At 46.3% G+C, this 21,142-nt stretch overlaps 2 protein-coding genes across 2 annotated transcripts; both read left to right on the plus strand.

Moving 5' to 3' along the window:
- The first annotated feature begins 1,149 nt into the window (after window positions 1-1,149).
- Window positions 1,150-4,298, plus strand: LOC115122533 (uncharacterized). Its single transcript, XM_029651745.2, has 3 exons — window positions 1,150-1,738; window positions 2,276-3,037; window positions 3,302-4,298. Exons 1-3 carry the CDS (start codon window positions 1,430-1,432, stop codon window positions 3,851-3,853), a joined length of 1,623 nt encoding a protein of 540 aa, XP_029507605.1. The 5' UTR covers window positions 1,150-1,429; the 3' UTR covers window positions 3,854-4,298.
- A 157-nt stretch (window positions 4,299-4,455) lies between these two features.
- On the plus strand, window positions 4,456-21,087 carry LOC115122531 (valine--tRNA ligase-like). Its single transcript, XM_029651740.2, is given in 31 exon segments — window positions 4,456-4,591; window positions 5,418-5,767; window positions 6,001-6,144; window positions 6,687-6,885; window positions 7,683-7,810; window positions 8,006-8,081; window positions 8,225-8,325; window positions 8,435-8,562; window positions 8,916-9,080; window positions 9,190-9,271; window positions 9,446-9,565; window positions 9,660-9,768; window positions 9,918-10,006; window positions 10,155-10,245; window positions 10,383-10,507; window positions 11,918-12,021; window positions 12,199-12,357; window positions 12,852-12,942; window positions 13,042-13,147; window positions 13,232-13,302; window positions 16,206-16,331; window positions 16,462-16,566; window positions 18,392-18,539; window positions 18,641-18,768; window positions 18,947-19,102; window positions 19,208-19,432; window positions 19,574-19,685; window positions 19,850-19,936; window positions 19,939-20,024; window positions 20,204-20,353; window positions 20,509-21,087. Coding segments are annotated over 31 exon segments (3,951 nt in total). The 5' UTR covers window positions 4,456-4,470; the 3' UTR covers window positions 20,578-21,087.
- The last annotated feature ends 55 nt before the right edge of the window (window positions 21,088-21,142 follow it).

The following is a 21,142-nucleotide window of genomic DNA, read 5'->3' on the forward strand; positions in this document are numbered from 1 at the left end:
ACTTTTAGTTTATGGTTGACACCGATTGTTGGCCATTAGCCAGTCAGCGTTTCTCAACGAGTTAAGAATGCATCCAACTGTTATTTACGACTTGACAACTGGTAATTAGTATCTTCCCACTTGGTTATGAACGCAGCATATAGCCCAACCCAAAACTATCACACCCAAAAGCCATGCAGCTGTTAGTATGGAATGCATCCAAACAACCTAAATCTACAGACAAAGGAAATAATGAGTGTCTTTGCTACAGACTAATAACTGTGTCTGTGAATATAATAAGGAACAGTGTGACACTGTCGGAAAAGGAATTATGCACTGATAAAGATTTTTCTTGGTGGAAAATACACGTCAAACTATTAGCCTAATCTCCCTCAGATGTGCATTGATGTGTAGCCTAACCCATAAAAGGAATTCTCCTACCTGACTGTCAGGCCCAAGGGTGCACTGAAGACTCCATGTGATCCCAGTCATAACACGTAGCAGGACAAATCTGGTTTGTGACCCCCTATGTCAGAGTTCACATAGGTGAAGAGCTTAATTATTATGCTCTCGTCTTTCCTCTCGTCATCTCACAGAGGTTGCGATGGATTGAATTGGATGACTCCTATCAATTTGAGAGTGGATACATTTCCCTCAGCTTTACCAAACCAAGTGGCCACTGAAACACAAAATCTAAAATAATTTTGTCTTTATAGTAGAGAAAATGTAATTCAGTCAATAGAATCTATTTTGGAACATTGGTGGTGGGATAGATATACTGTGTGATATTCAACACTAGGCCACTGCTGTAAAATATACCGCTGTGGTTTCACTGTGCACCTTAATAGTGCATGCATAAGCACTCGGCTAAAATAAAGTCAGCACTTTCTAAGAGGTGTGTGTTTTACCAGAGACAATTAGCCATTGAGCTGTCAATCAGACAGCCAAACCTTGTGGAAACATTGTTTGGGAATGCAGACTTACAGGTAATAGGAACCGGTTACTGGGTGTGGGTCTGCTGTGTGTACCTAACAGTAATGAGAGGTAAAGGTGTAACCAAAAATATCTATGAAAGAGAGGAAGGAGGGAGGGAGAGCCATGTAGAGGTGTAGCTAGAGGGAGAATGTGTGTGTGTGAGGGAGGGAGGGAGGGAGAGTGAGCTTGTCAATGAGGGAGGGAGAAGCAGAGTGTAAGCAAGACTGTGCCCAGACACAGACAGCACAGCACACACAGTCCAAGGAGAAAGACATGGGTGGAGACGCTGACAGGGTGGAAGAGAAAAAAGAAGGGAGAGATTGAGAAGGGGATAGAAGAACGGCATACCAGATATTCCCTGGCTGTCAACCCTAGCTACCGGCCATTATCCTCTCCCATCTGCGTAGATACAGCACAAACCTCTGGATTATTTACCAGCTTCTCTCTGTGAGTGTGTGGGTTTGCTGAGTTCACCATGCTGCTGCTGCGGTGGTGTCCTGCTGGTGTCAGTGTCAGTACTGCAGGGTGGGTCTGGCTGGGGCTGACTCTGACTCTGGAGCTGTCTCTACCAGTCACGGCACTATCAGAACCAGACCCAGGCTTCTCCCTCTGCAGACAGAGCTTCTACAGACAGATCCCTCCCCTGGGCTTCTCTGTAGGTGGGGGGCCCCTCCTGACCCCCCTCTGTCACAGGCTGCCAGGGGGACAGTCGTTCGCCACGCTCTACCACCCGACCTGTGACGCAGCTGTTTACTCTGCCTTTCATCTCAGCCAAGGATGGGGGGTAAGGGAGGATTATTTTATTTCTATTATGTGGAAACAGTGGAATCATTGTCATGCATGGACTGCGTAAGCACTACCTTGTACAGTTTAGTGTACATTCTCAACACAATCACACAAGTTATAGCGGACATGATCAAACCAACAGTATACGACTCTTTTCCTCCAGCTGTAGTACAATAATGTTTTAGTGAAAGGAAACTCTCGTCCTGTAGAGGCAGTCAACTTACTGTTGATATCAACATTCAATGCAAACCTGGCCTTGTTAAAACAAGTCAGAGTGAACAGAAAGATGAATGTGAACAACAGTTTGATATTTGACTCAGATGTCTGTCAGGAGACAAGCTCCCTAACACTCACAAGACTAGAATGGTCTGCATGGCATATTATTTCTGCCATGACACCTGAGTAAAAGACGTCCTCCTCTATTTACAAACTGCATTGACACTAAATGTACTGTAATGCACAGTAGGCTTTACCCAAATAAGGGCCAAACATTAATTTATCATGATGTTAATACTAATTGCAACCTATCTCCTAGACAGAGAAGGAGGAAGAGGATGCCATAGGGGAGGAGAAAGAGGACGAAGGGTCCCAGGTGATGACCCCAGCCCTGCTCCAAGGGGATGTGGTGGGGGGTAAACCCCAAGCTCATTCTGACTCTCCCCTCCACCAGTGGGGCTCCCTGGCCAGAGAGCTGATCCAAAGCAGCGTCCTGCCCCAGTGTGGCTCCACAGGGGGCCAGCTCTACGTCCTGACAGGAGCCACAGGGCTCAGGCTGGGGTCCGGGATGGAGGAAAGTGGGGATGGGGGGTGTGAGGCTGGGGTGCAATGGTCTGCAGTGTGCTGTGCTGGTCCAGAGGGACAGAATGGGTTCAGTGTGGGGGTAGTGAAAGAGACAGGGGGAGGGGAGAGGGTGGTGAGTGTTAAGGAGCTGGAACACATGATTGGAGTGACAGATCTATTTTCAGAGGGTTGCGGAGAAGCAAATGGGGAAACGGAGGGAGACATAGTGACACTGCTCAGTGATGTGATGGTCGGAGTCGTAGAAAAGCAAAGAGCGATCGCAAGGCCAGACGCCATTGAGGAAACACTAGATGAGACTACTGACCGAAGCATAGAGGCACTACCTGCCGACACAGAACCTCTCATCACTCCTTCAGTGGACAACGAGACACTGGCCTCTGAGTCGGACACAGAGTCGTCCAGCAACCCTCTGGTGTATATCATCACCTCCTCTGTCTCCCTGCTCATGGCCCCTCTACGCCCTGTAGTCTCCACACTCATTGGGATCCCTGGACAGGTGATTAATGATGGAATGCAATACTGTGATTGAATTGAATTGAATTTATTTTGGGACAGACATATTAAACAACATGTACAAGGTGGACTCAGAGGATATCACTTGAAAGTATTAATTAAAACGCTCGTTTCCAAAGTGATCCTCGATGGTAAAAACAATAACACATGATGGATCCATATCCTTTTATATTTCTGATCACAAAAATATGTTTCTGTTATAACAGACAATATCTTGTAACAGAACATATCTCCTCTCCTCGCCTAGGTGGCCTTTGTCCTACAGGAAGACCTGGGGGTCCTGTCTGCCCTGCCAGGCGACATCCTTTCTGTGTTCTACAACATGGCGTCTGACCTGGTTTCTGGGGTCGGCTCAGTCACAGGCCTGATACTTGGTGTGGGGGAGATGTGCTTCTCTACCCTGTATTGCATTACAGCCCCACTGGTGGGCTCCCTGTTCACCAGCTGCCAGGACGGGGTCACAGGGGTGGGCACCCTGGCCTGGGATGGGGTGGGCATATTCAGGGGGATTGCGGACAGTGCCTGGTGGGTGTCCAGGGTGGTCGGGGACCAGGCGTGGGAGCAGGGTGGGGGGTTTGTGGGGTCGGTGGTGTCTGAGATGGGAGGGCAGGTGAAGGCAGTGGGTGGGGGAATGGGGAAGCTGGCGTGGAGGTGTGGGAATGGGGTGGGAAACGTGGTGAGGTTGGCAGGAGGGCTGGTAGTAGGGAGCACAGAAACGGTTGTGGAGAATGTGATGGAGGTCTTTGGGCAGGACCAGAACTGTGGATGGTTTGGGTCTACAGAGAATGTTCATCAATAACATTGCAGATTTATTGCAAACCTTGAAAATTGTGTATCTTGTTCTTATAAAGTATGTAAATATGCACCAGATAGCAAGAGGGAATTGATGGGTACACCGCAATGCCAATGCCTCTAGCTAAGCTGTCTTAATATAAATGCATAGTTAGGCACACAACACATTTTCATGTTTTTTGCTCCCTAAAGTAGATGACTTCTACTACTTCTTAGTTGTAAAGAAGCAGGATCCCAAAAGACTAAAGCTGAGATGAATGGTGTATATGTCAGAAAGTGAAGCTGGGTAGCCCCATGGGTGTGCTGGCCATTTGATCAATTACAATATGGTATTCTTTTGGGGAAACATGCTTTGACTGTGTGAGTTCATATGGTAATATGTTAGAATTGATGTTACTTTATGAACTATATGCTTGCTTGATTAAAAAAGGATAATTGATTGATCACACCCACTCAGACTAATGCAATTTATTCATTTGTCTATAAATATATTTGGCCTTAAAGCTGGATAGTTTTCATTTGCACATTCATAACACTGCAATAATTGGTCTGAGTGAGAGTATGGACAAATGTCATTGTCAATTCGGAAAAGGCATTTTTACAGGCCGTCTTGATGTGGCAGAAATGAATCTGACCAAAGCGTCCTTCGAACCAAACATGTGCGCAACATTGCGTAAGACGGCCGACTACTTACACTGCTTATCTGGAACTCATGAGTTGACGTCCCTTTCTTATTCATTCAAAGGTATGGACAACTTTTGCAAGTGCCATTTAGTTTAAAATGATGTATTATATCAAACGTTTGTTTACGTAATTAATGGTGTCCATGCAGGCGAATAACTACCACTTTTTCGGTAAAAAGCAAAGGGATGGGGCTGGTGAAGTGTAACAACTCTCAAATTCATAGATGGAGCTATGGATGCAAGGACTGACCATTCATGATCTCAACATGATAGTAAAAAAACGTGTTTGTTTACATTTAGCTAACGTTACTTTGGTTACAAACATTGGAGTAAAACAAGCTTATATGTTGGGTTCTGATGGGCTACGACCATTGAACGAAGCTCATGAGGCATTTAGCTATGTTATATTTTTCAAGAATAAATGGGTACATATAATTTATTTACAATAAACTTCCTTCACCATGGAGTAGAGTTTAGTCCGCTAATGGTTAAGTTAGCTAGCTAGCCTGTTAGCATGTCTTTTCTGTTTGACAGGTTAGTTGCACTAGAAATTATTGAATGAGTCGATGCGTAGCTATCTGCGCACATCTCTGTTTGTGGAACTGTCTGTTTTACTTACCATATTTTTAGCTAACGTTAGCGTTTGTTACCTGCAATAGATGTCACGTTAGTATAACATAACTTAAGTTAGCATAAACAAACATGCCCAAAACAGTAACGGTACTGCCTACTGTTATGTAGCTAGCCTGCTAGTTTTAGCTGAGATTGGATGACTTGTGAAGTGGTTTGCATCCAATAGTCTGTACTATTTCATGAAGCGTTATATATTGCCAGCCATTATATTGTCTGACATACCCATCTCCGTCATCATTCTCCCCCCTTTCCTAGGGATGGCTTCGCTCTACATCTCCCACCACCCTGATGACTTCAGGAGCCTCATGGCCCTGGTCGCTGCAGAGTTCTGCCCCTCTCGGCCCTGCACACTCCTAGAGGACCCTCCTGCCTCCCTGGCCCTGTGCTCTCGCCCCAGCCTGGTGCTGGGCTCTGGGGGAGGTGAGGTGCTCTCTGGGGCCAGTGCTGTTGCATGGTACCTAGCCTCTCAGGGGAAGAGGATAGGGTCGAATGCTAAGCAGGAGAGCCAGGTGTGGCAGTGGCTCAGCTTTGCAGACAATGAACTGACTCCTGTGTCCTGTGCTGTGGTGTTCCCACTGCTGGGGGTGATGGGAGTGGATAAGAAGGTGAGGGAGAGGGTCTCACTACTGGAAGCAACCCATGCAGTCACAAACACAAATAGGAGTATAATGGTGAATATTTGCTTAATTTCAAATGAATTGGACTATGGGAGTGATTGAACAATGAAAAAGCAAGTAGAGGGAACACTAATCTGGAATAAAACACAGCCCAAGACTAATTCCTGTGTTAACATTGTTGATTACCAATTGTTTTTTCTGATTCTGATGATTCCATGCAGCTTCAGCAGAGTTCTCATGCTGAGATGATGCGCGTGCTAAACGTTCTAGATAAGAACCTGGAGCCTAGAACATTCCTGGTGGGAAACAGCCTCACTCTGGCCGACATCGCTGTGGCAACTGCAGCACTCCTGCCCTTCAAATACGTGAGCCAAGTCTTTAACATTTATCTTATATGTATATCCTCTTCCTCATTCTTTAAAGTTAGGAAGAAGTGAAAGTACTTGTCTTCTGTTAACAGACTGTCTGGTAAGTGACTGCTGGGTGTGTTTATTACGTCTTGCAACAGAACCTGTTTACCGTTTAAGAACTAAATGGAAGCAAATGGAGCACGCAGAACAAAACGGGGGGCCTACCTGCGTTTGTCCTATAGAAACACTCGTTTTCGTTGTATAAAACGTTTTCCATTTGGAGGAAACCGTTTCTCTTGCAAAACGTTTTGCAACAGACAAAACATTTAGCAACAGAATCGGCGTAATGAATACACTCCAGTTGAACTGTAAAGCTGACGTCACACAAAGCAATCCATATGCAATTTCTGTTGCAGATTGCAAGTGACATCACCTCAAGCAACGTTGGTGATACGCAAAGCAACTCGACTGAAATTGCATGCAATATCCAATGTAAGATCTTCCTGTTTCACATTGTTTGAACTCCAATAACATTCCTTTTATTATGTCATAACTAGGCCTTGGAGCCATCCAACAGGAGAGCCCTGACGAACGTGACCAGATGGTTTCTGACCTGTGTCAACCAGCCTCAGTTTGTTAAGGTCCTGGGACAGATCTCTCTGTGTGAGAAGATGGTGCCCGTCACACCCAAACCCAGCGTTGCTCCTGTTCCTGCTGCTAACGCTAATCCAACTGCTGATGCCAACGCTACCAATGGTAAGAGGCTTAGGCCATGTCTTTGACTGTGAGAAACTCGTCTGGTAGTATGTGTTAAAGACGCACTATGCAGAAATTGCTCCCCCATTTTCTGGTTGCTAAGATTCTAATAGTGCGCCTAACTTCAGTTTATATAACATAACAAGCAAGTATAGTGTAGAGAATCATTGTACCATCTAAACCGCTTTGAAATATATATTTTCCATTAAAAAAAATATTGTATTTACAGCTGTTTGAATCCGGTGTACAAAAAACTAAAGTAAAATACACAGAAACTAAACTTGAGAACAGGAAGCATAGAAATAGTGAAAGTAGAACAGATCTACCACTTCTTAAAAATGCTTTCAATGAGAATGGCAGATCTATAACACAAATTTCTCTGTGAATTTGGTTGGGTCGCCCAAAAAGTTATGTTGCAGCTTTAAGAATTTGCAAACCATATGGAATCAATAAAATGACAAACGGCTTCAGTTCGATTGTATATTGTATGCAATAAAACAATTATAATAATTGTGAGTTGACTCGTATACCTGCAAAGTTGCTTGAGATGATGACATTTGCAACCTGCAAATGTAAGAGAAATTCTGGCCTAGTTTCTTTGTGTGAGAGCAGATTTAGATTGAAGAATAACTTTATTATCCGGAAGACCAACGGTGTCTTCTTGTCAAGCTGAATAGCAAACCTGTTTGTTTTCACTACATTTGGCATCTTATCAGTTAGTTACATTAGAGGAATATTTTCTGGATACGTGTGTGTGTGTGTGTGTGTTATTCTCAGAAGTGTGTTCTCTCACTCAGGCAAACCAAAGACAGAAGCTCAGCTGAAGAAGGAGGCTAAAAACAGAGAGAAGCTGGAGAAGTTCCAACAGAAGAAGAAGATGGAGGAGAAGAAAAAGCAAGAAAAGAAACTGGCACCCCCGACAGAGGTATGAAGATGGACAGGTGGCTGGTTTCATTTCTCATTTTCCCTGTTGCAAAGACCATTGCTGTGTGGATCAACTTGAACCCAACAAGATGATGATCCTTAAAGTATACTCCCTTTACAGTTTTTACTCCTTTTACAGTTTTCAGTAAGTGTCTTGCCAATAGGTCTCATCAGTCTCATTCTGGTCTCTCTCCAGAAAAAGGCCAAACCAGAGAAGAAGGACCTGGGAGTGATCTCATACGACGTCCCCACCCCTCCTGGAGAGAAAAAAGGTGCTTATTAACCATAGAATTGGGAATTTGAATAATTGAATAGGATCTCTATTATTATCCATGTATAATCCACCACTCTCTATTATACTCAAGTCTGTGTGTGTGTGTGGTGCATATTAAACTCCTATCTCTCCCTGTGTCAGACGTCCTGAGCCCCCTGCCAGACTCGTACAGTCCTCAGTACGTGGAGGCAGCCTGGTACTCCTGGTGGGAGAAGCAGGGATACTTCAAACCTGAGTACGGGGTGAGACTGTCACTCTCTTTATGTATTTCATACTTTATGAAATGTGACATTTAACCAGCCCATGGCTGAGGTCATAATCAAGCTATTATGATGTTCTTATATTCTTCAGCGGAAGAGTATCAGTGAGCCTAACCCCCGTGGAGTGTTCATGATGTGTATCCCTCCGCCCAATGTGACGGGATCTCTTCACTTAGGCCATGCCCTAACCAACGCCATCCAGGACTGTCTGACCAGATGGTAATGGGATTCTCTATCTGATTACACCAACCTGCTCTCTCTTTTCGAGCAGTTTTTATTTTCACATCCTTTCACCAGTCTCACTCTATATTCTTTCTACCAACCTCTCACACTCTCTCTTTCTCTCTAGCCGTCTCTCTCTCTCTCGCTGTCTTGCTTTCATGACTCTACGTGTCCCACTTTTCTCTTCACCTCTCTCAACATTCATGTCTTGTCCCATTCTCAACATTCATGTCTTGTCCCATTCTCAACATTCATGTTTTGTCCCATTCTCAACATTCTGTAGTGCTGTAATCTAGTTCTGTCCTTATCGCAGTATGATGGTTCATTTCCTGTTTCCTCCTTCTCCCCAGGCACCGTATGCGTGGCGAGACGACCCTGTGGAACCCAGGCTGTGACCATGCGGGCATCGCCACCCAGGTGGTGGTGGAGAAAAAACTGATGAGGGAGAGGGGCATGAGCCGTCATGACCTGGGGAGAGACCAGTTCATCCAAGAGGTCTGGAAGTGGAAGAACGAGTGAGTGGAGGGAGAGGAAGGAGAGAGGGTTTCAAAAGAAATAACAACAATAGAAGAGAAAGTAAGAGCTAGAGTTCCTCTCTTTCTTCCTCCCTGCGCTGTGTTGTAGGAAGGGAGACCATATCTACCACCAGCTGAAGAAGCTGGGTTCCTCTCTGGACTGGGACAGAGCCTGCTTCACCATGGACCCTGTGAGTTTACTATCATTTACATTACTTTACACTTTACATTACCTGTCACCTTTTACTGTGTCATCCTGGACAACTTATGAGAGCTTTATTAGTCTAATACATAAAGTACTATGTCTAGACTGAGCCTTTACTTGTAATGTTCCCAACACTAAACTATTGTGACTCCCTCTCTAGAAACTGTCCAATGCAGTCCAGGAGGCGTTCATTCGTCTGCATGAGGACGGCGTGATCTACAGGAGCAAGAGGCTGGTCAACTGGTCATGCACCCTCAACTCTGCCATCTCGGATATAGAGGTATGATTCTGTTGTGAAATGTTTTAAACTGTTTTTGAAACGTCCATTCTGTTGCATACCATAATGAACACTCCCATGATGCTGTATTGTCCAGGTGGATAAGAAGGAGCTGACTGGCAGGACTCTGCTGCCCGTGCCTGGCTACAAGGACAAAGTGGAGTTTGGAGTATTGATCTCCTTCTCCTACAAGATAGAGGGATCAGGTAAGACAGAAAGGGGAGAGTCATTTTGGGCTGGGGAGGTACATGGATATGGCTTTATCTTGAGTGTTTCTGTCAATTATGTTAATTGCTCTCTTCCATTTTTTTCTCCCTCCATTTTTGTCTTCTCTTATTAAATGTCTCACTGTCAGATGAGGAGGTGATTGTGGCGACCACTCGTATAGAGACCATGCTGGGAGATTCTGCTGTGGCCGTCCACCCTGCCGACCCCAGATACCAGGTCTCTACAACCCACACACACACCCTGCCGTCTCCACAACCTGCCAATACATGTGTTCTTTGGAAAAAACATTTATAATTTTGTTTTGATGAATGTTTTTGCATTCTAATTGAGAACTAACAGGTTTTGGTTTATCTGTGTCTCTCAGCACCTTAAAGGGAAGATGGTGCTTCATCCCTTCTGTGACAGGATGATGCCCATTGTGTTTGATGAGTTTGTGGACATCAACTTTGGAACTGGTACTAACTATGCTGTGTGGCCATGTGTCTGTCCTGGGCTAGTCTGGTGACCCAAGGAATAGTGGGATACTGTTAGTTTGTATGGTTGAGATGTATGGTTGAGATGTACGGAACCTTTCTCTCTCTCTCTCGACTAGGTGCTGTGAAGATCACCCCAGCCCATGACCATAATGATTATGAGGTTGGAAACAGACACAACCTGGCCTTCATCAACATCCTGGATGAGAACGGCCTGCTCATCAACGTGCCGGCTCCATTCTTGGTACAGTACACTCCCACTACTTCTTCACCTGGTACAGTACACTCCCACTACTTCTTCACCTGGTACAGTACACTCTCACTACTTCTTCACCTGGTACAGTACACTCCCACTACTTGTTCACCTGGTACAGTACACTCCCACTACTTCTTCACCTGGTACAGTACACTCCCACTACTTCTTCACCTGGTACAGTACACTCCCACTTCATCTTCACCTGGTACAGTACACTCCCACTACTTATTCACCTGGTACAGTACACTCCCACTTCATCTTCACCTGGTACAGTACACTCTCACTACTTCTTCACTTGGTACAGTACACTCCCACTACCTCTTCACCTGGTACAGTACACTCCCACTACTTCTTCACCTGGTACAGTACACTCCCACTACTTCTTCACTTGGTACAGTACACTCCCACTACGTCTTCGCCTGGTACAGTACACTCCCACTACGTCTTCGCCTGGTACAGTACACTCCCACTACGTCTTCGCCTGGTACAGTACACTCCCACTACGTCTTCGCCTGGTACAGTACACTCCCACTACTTGTTCGCCTGGTACAGTACACTCCCACTACTTGTTCACCTGGTACAGTACACTCCCACTACTTGTTCACCTGGTACAGTACACTCCCACTACTTCTTCACCTGGTACAGTACACTCCCACTACTTCTTCACCTGGTACAGTACACTCCCACTTCATCTTCACCTGGTACAGTACACTCCCACTACTTATTCACCTGGTACAGTACACTCCCACTTCATCTTCACCTGGTACAGTACACTCTCACTACTTCTTCACTTGGTACAGTACACTCCCACTACTTCACCTGGTACAGTACACTCCCACTACTTCTTCACCTGGTACAGTACACTCCCACTACTTCTTCACCTGGTACAGTACACTCCCACTACTTCTTCACTTGGTACAGTACACTCCCACTACTTCTTCACTTGGTACAGTACACTCCCACTACTTCTTCACTTGGTACAGTACACTCCCACTACGTCTTCGCCTGGTACAGTACACTCCCACTACGCCTTCGCTTGGTACAGTACACTCCCACTACGTCTTCGCTTGGTACAGTACACTCCCACTACGTCTTCGCTTGGTACAGTACACTCCCACTACGTCTTCGCCTGGTACAGTACACTCCCACTACGTCTTCGCCTGGTACAGTACACTCCCACTACTTCTTCGCCTGGTACAGTACACTCCCACTACTTCTTCGCCTGGTACAGTACACTCCCACTACTTCTTCGCTGGATCTTGTCTTCATGCTGTCTTAGTAGTTGTGGTGTGTTGTCACTCTTCTTCTTCCTTTTCCTCCTTGTTGATCTGTGAGGTAACTTCCTCTCTGTTTTTCTCTGCCTACCTCCTCTCTCTCTCTTATCTCTCGCTCTCTCAGGGTATGAAACGTTTCGAAGCAAGGAAGGCTGTGCTACAGGCTCTGAAGGACAGAGGCCAGTTCAAGGAGTCCAAAGACAACCCCATGGTGGTGCCTGTCTGCAGGTGTGTTACGATCAGTCCACATTACGAGCACATCAACACAGTCTAGTCAACGTGCATTCCTTTTTTCAGCTTCACGTGCATCAGTGGACAAAATGTGGTCACGTCTGTGTGGGAGGTGTTAGTGAGAAAGTTATGGTTTTGAATAGTATTGAATGTGAGTGTGTTTCTCCTCCCCAGTCGTTCTAAGGACATAGTGGAGCCCCTGCTGAAGCCTCAGTGGTATGTGGACTGTGCTGACATGGGCAAGCAGGCAGCTGACTCGGTCCGGGAGGGAAGACTCAAAATCATCCCAGACCACCACCATAAGACCTGGTTCAACTGGTTGGACAACATCAGGTAGGTTTACTCTGCACCCCTCCCTCCCTCCCAGTCCCTTCCTCTCTCTCCATCACCTCTATCCCCTCCATTCCCTCACTCGATCACTTCCATCTCCTTTCTGGTTCTGTTTTCCTCTTCCTTCTATACCTCTCTTTTGTCATCATTTACATTTCATTACATTTAAGTCATTTAGCAGACGCTCTTATCCAGAGCGATCAGTCTTTCTCTTTCCTCGCTGTCCTTCCCGTTCTACTCTTTAATGTGCTCCATCTCTCTACGCATTAGGTGACACGCCACACTCTATCCATTATAGAAATCAGGTGTATTACAGATCCTGGTTAGATCCCTAGTTAAAAACAGGGAGCACCTCTACTCCAGCACCAAACCCCTTTTCTTCTTTAGTGTCACCAGTTGTGCTCAGGTTTCCTCACCCCTCTTCACTCTCTCCTTCCTCACCCTCTTATTTCTTACATATTCACTTGAACTCATCCATCTCTCATTCTCCCTCCCAGGGACTGGTGTATCTCTCGTCAGCTGTGGTGGGGTCACAGGATCCCAGCCTACTTTGTCACTGTGAACGACCCTTCAGTCACACCAGGAGAGGTGAGATCTGTTTCTCTCTCATTTTCTCTGTGTCATTTTAAGTCACACCTGTCCTAACAATCCATGTCCCATCTCTCTGGCTTCCTGCTCGTCCTCCAGGACATGGATGGTCATTACTGGGTGAGTGGGAGGACAGAGGAGGACGCCAGAGATAAAGCTGCCAAGCGCTTCAACGTCTCCACTGACAAGGTCACCCTCAGACAGGGTAAGATCTTCTCTCAAATGATGATCATTTACAGTGGAATGGAGTATTCTGCCCAGTGATTTTTGTTCACTTCCTGTGTTACAGATGAGGATGTCCTGGATACATGGTTCTCCTCTGGTATTTTCCCCTTCTCCATCTTCGGCTGGCCCAATGAGGTGATGCTGTGTGTGTGGGTGCGTGTGTGTCTGAGGCTGTGTGTGTATTAAAGTTAACATAGGTTTTCCATAGTTCCTGTTTTGACGATATTGAATGTGTGGGTAAGATGTGTCTAGAGCTGAGTGTGTAATACAGGTTTTCCTCTCTGTCCAGACCCAGGACCTGAGTGTGTAATACAGGTTTTCCTCTCTCTGTCCAGACCCAGGACCTGAGTGTGTAATACAGGGTTTCCTCTCTCTGTCCAGACCCAGGACCTGAGTGTGTAATACATGTTTTCCTCTCTCTGTCCAGACCCAGGACCTGAGTGTGTAATACAGGTTTTCCTCTCTCTGTCCAGACCCAGGACCTGAGTGTGTAATACAGGTTTTCCTCTCTCTGTCCAGACCCAGGACCTGAGTGTGTAATACAGGTTTTCCTCTCTCTGTCCAGACCCAGGACCCTGAGTGTGTAATACAGGGTTTCCTCTCTCTGTCCAGACCCAGGACCTGAGTGTGTAATACAGGTTTTCCTCTCTCTGTCCAGACCCAGGACCTGAGTGTGTAATACAGGTTTTCCTCTCTGTCCAGACCCAGGACCTGAGTGTGTAATACAGGTTTTCCTCTCTGTCCAGACCCAGGACCTGAGTGTGTAATACAGGTTTTCCTCTCTCTGTCCAGACCCAGGACCTGAGTGTGTAATACAGGTTTTCCTCTCTCTGTCCAGACCCAGGACCCTGAGTGTGTAATACAGGTTTTCCTCTCTCTGTCCAGACCCAGGACCTGAGTGTGTAATACAGGTTTTCCTCTCTCTGTCCAGACCCAGGACCTGAGTGTGTAATACAGGTTTTCCTCTCTGTCCAGACCCAGGACCTGAGTGTGTAATACAGGTTTTCCTCTCTGTCCAGACCCAGGACCTGAGTGTGTAATACAGGTTTTCCTCTCTGTCCAGACCCAGGACCCTGAGTGTGTAATACAGGTTTTCCTCTCTCTGTCCAGACCCAGGACCCTGAGTGTGTAATACAGGTTTTCCTCTCTCTGTCCAGACCCAGGACCTGAGTGTGTAATACAGGTTTTCCTCTCTCTGTCCAGACCCAGGACCTGAGTGTGTAATACAGGTTTTCCTCTCTGTCCAGACCCAGGACCTGAGTGTGTAATACAGGTTTTCCTCTCTCTGTCCAGACCCAGGACCTGAGTGTGTAATACAGGTTTTCCTCTCTCTGTCCAGACCCAGGACCTGAGTGTGTAATACAGGTTTTCCTCTCCAGACCCAGGACCTCTGTCCAGACCCAGGACCTGAGTGTGTAATACAGGTTTTCCTCTCTGTCCAGACCCAGGACCTGAGTGTGTAATACAGGTTTTCCTCTCTCTGTCCAGACCCAGGACCTGAGTGTGTAATACAGGTTTTCCTCTCTCTGTCCAGACCCAGGACCTGAGTGTGTAATACAGGTTTTCCTCTCTGTCCAGACCCAGGACCTGAGTGTGTAATACAGGTTTTCCTCTCTGTCCAGACCCAGGACCTGAGTGTGTAATTTTCCTCTCTCTGTCCACAGGTTTTCCTCTCTCTCTGTCCAGACCCAGGACCTGAGTGTGTAATACAGGTTTTCCTCTCTCTGTCCAGACCCAGGACCTGAGTGTGTAATACAGGTTTTCCTCTCTCTGTCCAGACCCAGGACCTGAGTGTGTAATACAGGTTTTCCTCTCTCTGTCCAGACCCAGGACCCTGAGTGTGTAATACAGGTTTTCCTCTCTCTGTCCAGACCCAGGACCTGAGTGTGTAATACAGGTTTTCCTCTCTCTGTCCAGACCCAGGACCTGAGTGTGTAATACAGGTTTTCCTCTCTGTCCAGACCCAGGACCTGGTGTGTAATACAGGTTTTCCTTGAGTGTGTAATACAGGTTTTCCTCTCTCTGTCCAGACCCAGGACCTGAGTGTGTAATACAGGTTTTCCTCTCTGTCCAGACCCAGGACCTGAGTGTGTAATACAGGTTTTCCTCTCTGTCCAGACCCAGGACCTGAGTGTGTAATACAGGTTTTCCTCTCTCTGTCCAGACCCAGGACCTGAGTGTGTAATACAGGTTTTCCTCTCTCTGTCCAGACCCAGGACCTGAGTGTGTAATACAGGTTTTCCTCTCTCTGTCCAGACCCAGGACCTGAGTGTGTAATACAGGTTTTCCTCTCTCTGTCCAGACCCAGGACCTGAGTGTGTAATACAGGTTTTCCTCTCTCTGTCCAGACCCAGGACCTGAGTGTGTAATACAGGTTTTCCTCTCTCTGTCCAGACCCAGGACCTGAGTGTGTAATACAGGTTTTCCTCTCTCTGTCCAGACCCAGGACCTGAGTGTGTAATACAGGTTTTCCTCTCTCTGTCCAGACCCAGGACCTGAGTGTGTAATTTTCCTCTCTCTGTCCAGACCCAGGACCTGAGTGTTTCAGGGTTTTCCTCTCTGTCCAGACCCAGGACCTGAGTGTGTAATACAGGTTTTCCTCTCTCTGTCCAGACCCAGGACCTGAGTGTGTAATACAGGTTTTCCTCTCTCTGTCCAGACCCAGGACCTGAGTGTGTAATACAGGTTTTCCTCTCTGTCCAGACCCAGGACCTGAGTGTGTAATACAGGTTTTCCTCTCTGTCCAGACCCAGGACCTGAGTGTGTAATACAGGTTTTCCTCTCTGTCCAGACCCAGGACCCTCTTTTCCTCTCTGTCCAGACCCAGGACCTGAGTGTGTAATACAGGTTTTCCTCTGTCCAGACCCAGGACCTGGTTTTACAGGTTTTCCTCTCTGTCCAGACCCAGGACCTGAGTGTGTAATACAGGTTTTCCTCTCTCTGTCCAGACCCAGGACCTGAGTGTGTAATACAGGTTTTCCTCTCTCTGTCCAGACCCAGGACCTGAGTGTGTAATACAGGGTTTCCTCTCTGTCCAGACCCAGGACCTGAGTGTGTTCTATCCAGGCACCCTGCTGGAGACGGGTCATGACATCCTGTTCTTCTGGGTGGCCCGCATGGTGATGATGGGCCTCAAACTCACCGGCAAGCTGCCCTTCAAAGAGGTGGGGCTCATTTGGAAGTAATCACCTGCTGCCTCTGACCGGTGTAGCATGTCATTGATTACAGTGGGGACAGCCTGTATAGTAATGGTAATGGCTGTGTAGTAATGGTAATGGCTGTGTTTGATACTAGGTGTACCTCCATGCGGTGGTCAGGGACGCCCACGGGAGGAAGATGAGCAAATCTCTGGGGAACGTCATCGACCCCCTGGACGTCATCACAGGCATCTCTCTGGAGGTAACACACCGTTCTCCCATGGGGGGGTGTTGTACTGTCTGCTTATTAAGCAGCTATTCCAGGCTCTATTGAGGCCCTTTATCTGTCTCTCCTAGTGTTGCTCCCTCAAACTGAGCTGAGTAGGGTTCGGAGGTATCCACGTTTTCTCACCGTCATAGCGTTTCTGTACCATACTGGGGTATACAGTATTACCGGAAATGCACACAAGGGGCACAAAACAAGTTAAGCAACAGGGCTCTTGATCCAGGAGGGGATTGAATGTAACCAATAAGCTGTAAGCAAGACGCTTGATCTTGCCACAGCTAGAAAGTTAGTGAACCAAATGTATAGCTGGAGCCATGAGCTAGATGTCATTTATTTGACACATCTTAGGTTTCTTCTAGTTATACTTCTAGTTAAAAGCAGTAACGAAGCACGCACCCCCCAGCTGAAATACCCCGGTATACAGTATAAACGGTGTATCGCTCAAGCCTAGAGCTGAGTCAGCCCTCTAGAGCAGTGGCCACCAACCTTTTCTGAGTCAAGGTCACTTTCGTAGTCAAAAAGCAAGCCGATATCTACCGCTATGATTTAGGAAAATAAACATTTAACCCAATAAAAACTATTCTGTAGGAATGAGGTTTGTGCAGTAGGTCTAATACATTATCACAGCATATTGGCTACATGCCTGGCCTGCCAATATAGTAATTCTCAGACCATATTATATTAAGAAAACTCTAGCTTTGCTAACATTTAACATTTAAGTCATTTAGCAGACGCTCTTATCCAGAGCGACTTACAAATTAAAATAGATCAGTCTGAGCAGTACTTGCGAGGCACAACTGAGCATAAATGTAGATGTGCTTTTTCCCCTACTGGACTATGGTACCTGCATCTATCTAATGGTCTTGGTGCTTTCAAGACAACTGAAGAAGAGGTCAAATCATGATGTCAGTGATCTAGAAGAAAAAAAATCCCAATCAGATCTCGTTTTCTTCCGAGTTCCCTGTGGTTTTGAACACTACATTAGTCTCAGGGGAGGGAGAGAGCTACAGCAGAGGATCCATCTCTCTATTCCTCCATATTAAAATGGACATGATGAGCTGCTAATGATAATACAAAAGCAGGGCTATCGAGACACTTGGCTACTAATTCATTACAGCACGAGTGGAAGTAGGGAGAAGTGCGTTTTTTGTTGTAATAGTGTCGAATAAAAATAGCGTTGACAGTACTGAATATACACTTTGACATGAACTCACTCATAAAAACAGCAGCTCTTTGATGTATTCTGTGACAGTCTCTCTGTGGTCATAGTTTTATGAACTCTCCTGTAGGTTTGGATCAAACTTTTCTGTAACCGGGGTCGTGGAAGCTGTAGGCATGGTGATTTGAGCTATCTGAATGGCCAGCGCAATAAGCACACTAGATTTAGCCACAGTTCTCCGGGTCTACTGGGTAGGCGGAGTGTGTCTTTTCAGACAAATGAAAATGGGAACACTTTGCCTACCCGGTGCGCAGTGCATCTGAATCAAGTGCACCTACCGCCAACAGCGCAACACAATTTATTTTAAAGGAGCGGAAGCCTTTTTCTTTGGTGATCGACTAGGAATGCCTTGAAGATTGTCCGGTTGGTGACCACTGCTATACAGGGCTCTGGGGACAGGCAGCACATATGCTTACTATATCAGGTGGATTGAGGAACCAACCGTGTCTCTTGCTGTGTTGAATCAAAGTGTCATGCATTTATGTTGTCACAAAGCTGTTGAACTGCAAGTGTGGTTAAGGACCTAGAATGAAGCACCAGGACACAGAGAGATGTCTCTGCTGACTCTTTGTGTGTGTGCAGGGTCTGTACACCCAGCTGCAGGACAGTAATCTGGACCCAGTAGAGGTAGAGAAGGCCAAGCAGGGACAGCAGTCTGACTACCCCACTGGTATCCCAGAGTGTGGCACAGATGCCCTCCGCTTCACCCTGTGTGCCTACACCAGCCAAGGTACACCACTCACTACTGCCATCTAGTGGTGTGGCTGTGTCCATGTTTTTATGGCTGGCATGCCATGTACCCACCACCACTACCCTTTCTAACTCTCTCAGGCAGGGACATTAACATGGATGTGAATCGTATCCTTGGTTACCGTAATTTCTGTAACAAGCTGTGGAATGCTGTGAAGTTTGCCATGAGAACGCTGGGAGGCAACTTTGTTCCTTCAGAGAAAGCCCAGGTGAGAGACGTATCTATTCAGTGTGTGCTTACTGCAGTGTCATGCCCATGTAAATGAAGGAAAATAAAGTTGCTTAGAGAAAATGCTCTTAATTTGATAGTGAGTGAATGTGTCTTTGTATGATAACATTGTATTTAGTTTTAGATCTCTGTAAAATGTCCAATTCTCCTCATGTCAGCTGTGTGGGGAGGAGAGCGTGTCAGACCGGTGGATTCTGTCCCGTCTGTGTTCTGCTGTGGGTCTGTGTAATGCAGGGTTCCAGGCCTACGACTTCTCAGCTATCACCACAGCCATCTACAACTTCTGGCTCTACGAGCTCTGTGACATCTATCTGGTGAGTCTGTTGGTGTGTGTGTGTGTGGGATTAATATATTGCCACTCCTTAACTTCCTGCTCCCAACCTCCATCCACACCTTCTCTACCTCCCTCACCCCTCTAGGAGAGTGTGAAGCCAGTGTTCTCCAGGGCGGAGGAAGACAGTGGGTCTCAGAGCCAGGCTGTCGTCTGCAGACAGACCCTGTTCACCTGCCTGGAGACCGGCCTGCGTCTCCTAGCTCCCATAATGCCCTTCGTGGGCGAGGAGCTCTACCAGAGGTTGCCACGGCGACGATCCCAGGATGACCGCTCTAGTATCCATGTCATGCCCTATCCTGAGACTGAGGTGGTGAGGAGAGAGATTCGAGGGACGGAATTTTATATTGATACACTGAGTACACTGTATGTCAGTAAAATATGCCCTGTGGTTTGTGTTGACTGTAATTTGTGGTTTGAGGTTGTCTGACCGTCATCTCTGTGTGGTCTCTAGTTCTGCTGGCATAGTGAGGACGTGGACCGTCAGATGGAGTTTGTGATGACCGTGGTCCGTACCATCCGTTCACTCAGGGCCGACTACAAACTGACCAAGACACGCGCCGATTGTGAGTTCATATGACCACAAGCTGACCATAAGCACTGTACTATATTTACCACTTAGTTATAGCAAGGGTATGATTTAGTCAGAATTGGCATGATTATCTACTTTGGTGACTAGAAAGAACACTTCTCATAACCATATTATAGCCCTAACCCCCTCCCTCCCCAGGCTACCTCCAGTGTATAGACAGTGAGACGATGTCTCTGGTGGAGCAGTACAGTCTGCAGATCCAGACCCTGTCTCTATCCCAGACCATCCAGCCGTCCCAGCCACCGGGGCCGTCCCAGAGGGCTGTGCTGTGGCTATTGCCTCCGACAGGTGCACCGTCCACCTCATGCTCAAGGTAAGAGGTAAATTTTACAGGATTCAACCGCACATTATTCGGTGTTGTGATTAGTATACACTGTTAGCCAGAGTCATCTGATGACTGTGTGCCAAACAGACATCTGTTTCTTCCCTAGTGAAATTGTTTAACTTTTTCCTGTTTCTACAACTACGTTTCCTTTTCAATCTCTCTCCCAGGGTCTGATAGACTTGGAGAAGGAGGTGGCCAAGCTGACTATGAAGAAGGGAGAGCTGGAGAAAACGATGGATAAACTGAGAAAAAAGATGGATAAGAGTGACTACAAGGAGAAGGTGCCTGTTAAAGTACAGGATCTGGACGCTGAGAAGGTAAGAAGGGGGAGAGAATGTTATTACTCAGGTTTTGGAAAGTGGGGCATTCCCACAGTAAAGACGTTTTGCTTGGCTCTGCTTGTAAAGTGAGATTATCAGCAGCTTCTGAAGTGTGTGGTGACCTGTGATTCTGCTCTCTAACCCTCTTCCAGCTGCGTCAGAGCCAGACGGAGCTGGAGAAAGCAACGGAAGCCATAGACAACTACAAAAGAATGGTGTAACCTCTGTCCCCTTTTACATTTCTTAAAGTAGTGAGCTCCAAAAGTATTGTGACTTATTGTTTTGGCTCTGTACTCCAGCACATTGGATTTGAAATGATACAATGACAACAGGTTAAAGTGCAGAAATTTAGATTTAATTTGAAGGTATTTTCATCCATATCGGGTGAACGCCGCCATGTTTACGAATGAGAAATTTAGACATGACTTGTGCCTAACTTTTATCATTATACGCAATCATGGTAGAATCCATATTAATGTTCTATTCTTATTTACAATAAGTGACTCCAATGACAGTTAATTTCTATTGGACACAAAATATTCTGAAACATAACCCCCCCCAAAAGTGCTGTCATTTCTAAACGGTTCACCCAATATGAATGAAAATACTGAAGTTAAAGCTGACGGTCTGTAATTTAATCCAAAACAACTTTCACTGTATTCCCCCTCCTGTTATCATGTCACAAAGGATTCTCTGGAGGGAAGTGAATAAACACCTTATATTAGACAGGCCGGGAACTTTGTCCTTGCTGCCATTCTTGTGAAATTTAGGTTTAGGCGTTTTTTC

Source organism: Oncorhynchus nerka, linkage group LG3, assembly GCF_034236695.1.
Source record: "Oncorhynchus nerka isolate Pitt River linkage group LG3, Oner_Uvic_2.0, whole genome shotgun sequence".
Classification (NCBI taxonomy): Eukaryota; Metazoa; Chordata; class Actinopteri; order Salmoniformes; family Salmonidae; genus Oncorhynchus; species Oncorhynchus nerka.

Bases quoted from the DNA above. Each gene is read 5' to 3' on its own strand.
- LOC115122533 (XM_029651745.2), top strand. From the start codon at position 1,430: ATGCTGCTGCTGCGGTGGTGTCCTGCTGGTGTCAGTGTCAGTACTGCA. The intron at 1,739-2,275 runs GTAAGGGAGGAT...CCTATCTCCTAG, and splicing joins ATCTCAGCCAAGGATGGGGG to ACAGAGAAGGAGGAAGAGGA. The intron at 3,038-3,301 runs GTGATTAATGAT...CTCCTCGCCTAG, and splicing joins TCATTGGGATCCCTGGACAG to GTGGCCTTTGTCCTACAGGA.